At 55.8% G+C, this 5,002-nt stretch overlaps 1 protein-coding gene across 1 annotated transcript; it reads left to right on the forward strand.

Moving 5' to 3' along the window:
- The first annotated feature begins 407 nt into the window (after nt 1–407).
- Nucleotides 408–3,319, forward strand: LOC147600829 (uncharacterized). Its single transcript, XM_086746657.1, has 5 exons — nt 408–603; nt 1,175–1,318; nt 2,255–2,335; nt 2,402–3,157; nt 3,303–3,319. Exons 1-5 carry the CDS (start codon nt 408–410, stop codon nt 3,317–3,319), a joined length of 1,194 nt encoding a protein of 397 aa, XP_086602783.1.
- Nucleotides 3,320–5,002: the final 1,683 nt, after the last annotated feature.

Below are 5,002 nucleotides of genomic sequence, written 5' to 3' on the forward strand. Positions count from 1 at the left end.
GCTCCTGAAGCAGAAAGAGCTCAAGGACCTCACCCGGACGGAGCAGACATGGAGGACTGCAGTGTGCTTGGTGAGAACAACCCCAAATCTTAAGATCCAGGCTGGATGAGGGCTGCCTTGTGTGCCCAGGACTGTGGGCTGTGCAGCTCTGCCTTCCCTGCTCTGCTCCAGCCCGGAGCCCAATGCCTGGAGCTGCATCTTCCTTCCCTGCCTTCAAGCACAGAGCCCCCAGGAGCTCTTCTGCAGGCCCCTCTCCCCTGCTCGCTGCCCCCTGGGTGCTGAAGTCTCCTCCCTGCCCATCCGGGGACCTGGCAGCGGGACAGAGGGATCTCAGTACCTCCGGGCTCCCTCTGCCTCTGGCTCTCTCTGAACCCCAGCCCCACAGGGCTGCTGGATGGAGACGGAAAATGCCGGGAGGGAAGGGCAGTGCTGGTAGGAAGGACTGCTCCAGCCGGCTGGGGAGGGTTGGTGCCAGCCCCGTGCCCTTGTGCTCTCTCCAGCTGGCGCACAACAGGAGCAGGGTGGAAGAGTACCTGCAGCAGTGCCTGCCGTACTTGAAGGACTCTCAGGCCACCGTGCGAGAAGCCGCTGTCAGGTTCATTGGTGAGACGCAGCCCCTGGGGACCCTCTTCTGGCAGCCTGGCCCCAGTCCCTGCTGTTGCACTGGCAACAAGGGGCAGCCCGTGGCTACCAGAGCCCTGAGGAGGGCCCAGCACCATGCAGCTGGGCTCGCTGGGAGCCTCGCTCGGTCCCACCACCCTCGGGGACTGTCCTTTCCTGGGGTCAGCCCTGCTGAGGGGGAGGAGGGGGTGCAGCCACCCTGCAAAGTGAAGGTCTGACAAGAGATCTGTGCCTAGGGCTTGCAGCACAGCATCTGAGGGACCAAAGCTGGGAGAAGCTGTGCGATATCTGCAATGGTGAGGAGGGGCGGTGCTGTGCTGGCTGGGGCTGGTGGGGAAGGGGACAGAGCCTGTGCAGGGCGCTGTCATGCCTGGAACTGCTGCCGGAAGACACTTCGGGGGCAGAAGAACGTGTCAGGGGGCACAGGGCATTCGTCTCGCCTCCTCTCCTGGCCAGGGAATGAGATGGTTGGGCTGGCATGGTCTGGAGGGGACTCCTGGGGGTCTGTGCAGGCAGTGGGGGTTCATCGCTGCTCTGCTTGCTTCTCTTGCAGCTCTCCTGCCCTTGAGGAATGACCCTGAACCCTCAGTCAGGTTCCTGGCAGCTCAGGCTGTCTTCATCCTGACCGAAGAGATGCCAACATCAAGATGGATGCCAACATCAAGATGGAGCCTGCTGTCACTGTGCTGCTGGTGCTGTGAGCCTTTGAGAGATTAAATTCTCCTCTCAAAAATGGCTGTGTTAAAATACATTTTAAAAAAATAAATCTGGAACAACAAGCCCAGTCCCATGCAATCCTTGCCACAGGGCCCACCTGGAGGGTGCTGAGCAGACAGTGTCACTGCTTGCCTCTGCTGCTGCCTCAGGACATCACACCCGGAGCGAGAGTGTCTCTGTTACAAAGCCCCAGCTGCCCCACTAGACTACAAAACCCGGAGGGGAGGAGGAGAGAAGCTGTAGCCCAAGCTGCCCCTCCTGTGAGACCTCAGGGCACGAAAAGGCACCTGTGTCTGCCAAGCTGGCAAGTCGTCCTGTGTCCCGTCACAAAAACTCCGTGCTGTACTGGGGAGCTGTGCTGGTTTGGGCTGGGATAGAGCTAATTTCCTTCACAGTAGCTGGTATGGGGCTATGTTTGTATTCCACACCATTTCTGTCAGGCTCAGGTCCCTCACTATCCAATCCATCCTCATGAGCCACCGCTCCCCTTCCCATCCTTTGCCACAACACACAGGTGGCATTTCTGCCCCTGCCCAATATCCCTGAAACGCCCACAAAATATCCCGTGAGTCCCTTTGCTCCCTGACTTTGGGGTCCACCTGTTCTGGTGGTCACTCATGACAGCAAAGGGGTGGCGTCGTGTGGAGTTACTGGGCACCAAAGCCAGCTCAGCTTGGAACCAAGAGGTTCCCCTCGCTTTCCAGGTCCAAAGTCCCATTTTTTGCATCCAGCCCGTCCTTCAGCACCCAAAGCCCCGTTTTTAGGCCCCAAATGCTCATTGCAAGGGCATTGTAGCCCAAGCTGCCCCTCCAGGCAGCTACACCCACCAGGCTGTCAGGACCAATTCAATACAGTAGCAGCGGGAGTGGGAGTTGGATCTAGTCTTTTCTCGGGCGACCTGCTCTCCTATTGACAGGCCCTGACGTCACAGCTTTAAACATGGTCCTCACCAGGAAGCGGGCTTCCCCCAAGAAGACTGTGGCAACCCAGACAGAAGGTCTGCCCAAAAATGCGGCAGTTCAGGTCTCTGGCTGCAGGGAGTGCCTGAGCCTGCTGCTGCCAGGAGAGGACGGGAAGGACGCCGCCTGTGCGAGGTGTGAGCAGCTGGACGAGCTGCTCAGTCTGGTGGTGGAGCTTAGGGAGGACGTAGAGAGGTTACGGAGTATCAGAGAGTGCGAGCGGGAGATTGACTGGTGGAGTGACTCTCTGCGAGAAAGACGCAGAGATTGCACCCCCCGGACCGAGGGAGTAGTGGACCCTCTCCCTTGCCATAGTCAAGCGGAGAGGGACTGCTTGAGAGGAGAGGAGGGATGGCAGCAGGTCCCAGGTTGGCGTCGCAGGCAACCCCCATCCCGACCTACCTCGGTTCCCCTGGTCCCTCTGTGTAACAGGTTTGAAGCCCTGAAACTGGAGGGAGAGGCCAGTGAGGATGATGTGGGAACGCCGCCTCCTAGCTTGCGTAAGGTGAGGCAGTCGGAGCCACGCTTGAAGACTGCCTCCTCCAAAAAAGAAAGAAGGGTGATAGTTGTAGGTGACTCCCTTCTGAGAGGGACAGAGGGCCCAATATGCCGGCCTGACCCTACCCGTAGGGAGGTGTGCTGCCTTCCTGGGGCCCGGGTCAGAGACATAACCCGGAAACTCCCACAGCTGGTTAGGCCCACTGATTATTTTCCACTCCTCATAGTTCAAGTGGGCGGTGATGAAATTGCACAGAGAAGCCTACGAACAATGAAAAGAGATTTCAGGGGTTTAGGGCGTTTGGTTGAAGGAGCAGGAGCTCAAGTGATCTTCTGTTCTACACCTTCAGGGTCAGCGAGCGGTACGGAGTGGGCTTGGAAAGTTCCATTAATGAATAATTGGCTTAGAGGCTGGTGTCGAGAGAGAAACTTTGGGTTCTTTGATCATGGGGCAGTTTACTCGGCCCCTGGCCTGTCTTCTGTTTGTGGAACCCACCTTTCTCACAGTGGGCAACGAATCCTAGCACAGGAGCTGGCGGGGCTTATCGACAGATCTTTAAACTACCTACGAAGGGGGAAGGGGACAAAACAAGGCCCTCAAGGGAAGAGCCCAGGGGAACGGTGCTTGATCTGGGGCTGAGGCAGCTGTCTCGGCTGAAGTGCATCTACACCAATGCACACAGCATGAGCAACAAGCAGGAGGAGCTCGAAGCGATTGTGCGGCAGGATAACTATGACCTGGTTGCTATTACTGAAACGTGGTGGGACCACTCCCACGACTGGAATGCTGTGATGGAAGGCTACAAGCTGTTCAGAAGGGATAGATGATAAAGAAAGGGTGGTGGTGTGGCCCTTTATATTAAAGACTATTTTGACATTGAAGAGCTTGGTGTTGGGAATGATACAGTTGAGTGTCTATGGATAAGGATCAGAGGAAAGGCCTGTAGGGGTGACATCGTGGTGGGGGTCTGTTATAGACCACCTAATCAGGATGAAGAGAAGGATGAGGCGTTCTATGAGCAGCTTGAGCGAGTCGCGCAATTGCCAGCACTCGTTCTTGTGGGAGACTTCAACTTCCCTGATATATGCTGGGAATATCATACAGCGCAGAGGAAACAGTCCAAAAGGTTCCTAGAGGGTGTGGAAGATGATAGTTTCCTTATGCAGCTGGTACGAGAGCCTACCAGGGGTGGTGCCCTGATTGACGTACTCTTTACTAACAGAGAAGGACTGGTGGGAGGCGTGAAGGTTGGGCACTGTCTTGGGCAGAGCGACCATGAAATTGTAGAATTCTCTATTCTTGGAGATGTCAGAAGGATGACTAGCAGAACGGCTATCCTGAACTTCAAGAGGGCGGACTTTGACTTGTTCAGGACGCTTGTTGCGAGGGTCCCTTGGGAGTCGCTCCTTAAGGGTAAAGGGGTCCAGGAAGCCTGGACGCTCCTCAAGATGGAGATCTTAAAGGCACAAGAACAGGCTGTTCCTGAATGCTGTAAGGCGAGCCGTAGGGGAAGAAGACCGGTGTGGATGAACCGGGAACTATTGTTGAGGCTCCGGAAGAAAAAGAGAGTCTATGTCCTCTGGAAGAAGGGACAGGCTACTTGGGAAGATTACAAAGAAGTTTCTAAGGTATGCAGGGAGGAAGTTAGGAAGGCAAAAGCTCAGCATGACCTCAGATTGGCCACTGCAGTAAAAGAGAACAAGAAATCCTTTTACAAATATATCAGTGGTAAGAGAAGAAACAAGGAGAATTTACACCCTTTACTTGATGCAGCGGGGAATGTGACCACTGAGGATAAGGAGAAGGCTGAGGTCCTCAACGCCTTCTTTACTTCTGCCTTTAATAGGCAGATCAGTTATCCTCAGGGCACTTTATGCCCTCATCTGGAAGTCTGGGATGCCAGGCTGAATACACCCCCTGTGGTACAGGTGGAGACAGTTAGAGAGCTCCTCCTCCATCTGGACTGCCACAAGTCCATGGGACCGGACGGGCTCCATCCTAGGGTGCTAAGGGAGTTGGTGGGGGTGATTGCCAAGCTGCTCTCGGCCATCTACCAGCGCTCCTGGTTATCTGGGGAGGTCCTGGAGGATTGGAGGCTTGCCGATGTGATTCCCATCTACAAGAAGGGCCGTAGGGAGGATCCGGGGAACTACAGGCCTGTCAGCCTGACCTCAGTACCCAGGAAAGTTATGGAGCAAATCATCTT

The sequence above is a fragment of the Chlamydotis macqueenii genome, chromosome 4, assembly GCF_036417535.1.
Source record: "Chlamydotis macqueenii isolate bChlMac1 chromosome 4, bChlMac1.mat, whole genome shotgun sequence".
Classification (NCBI taxonomy): domain Eukaryota; kingdom Metazoa; phylum Chordata; class Aves; order Otidiformes; family Otididae; genus Chlamydotis; species Chlamydotis macqueenii.

Bases quoted from the DNA above. Each gene is read 5' to 3' on its own strand.
- LOC147600829 (XM_086746657.1), top strand. From the start codon at position 408: ATGCCGGGAGGGAAGGGCAGTGCTGGTAGGAAGGACTGCTCCAGCCGG. The intron at 604-1,174 runs GTGAGACGCAGC...CTTCTCTTGCAG, and splicing joins AGCCGCTGTCAGGTTCATTG to CTCTCCTGCCCTTGAGGAAT. The intron at 1,319-2,254 runs GTGAGCCTTTGA...TCCTATTGACAG, and splicing joins GTCACTGTGCTGCTGGTGCT to GCCCTGACGTCACAGCTTTA.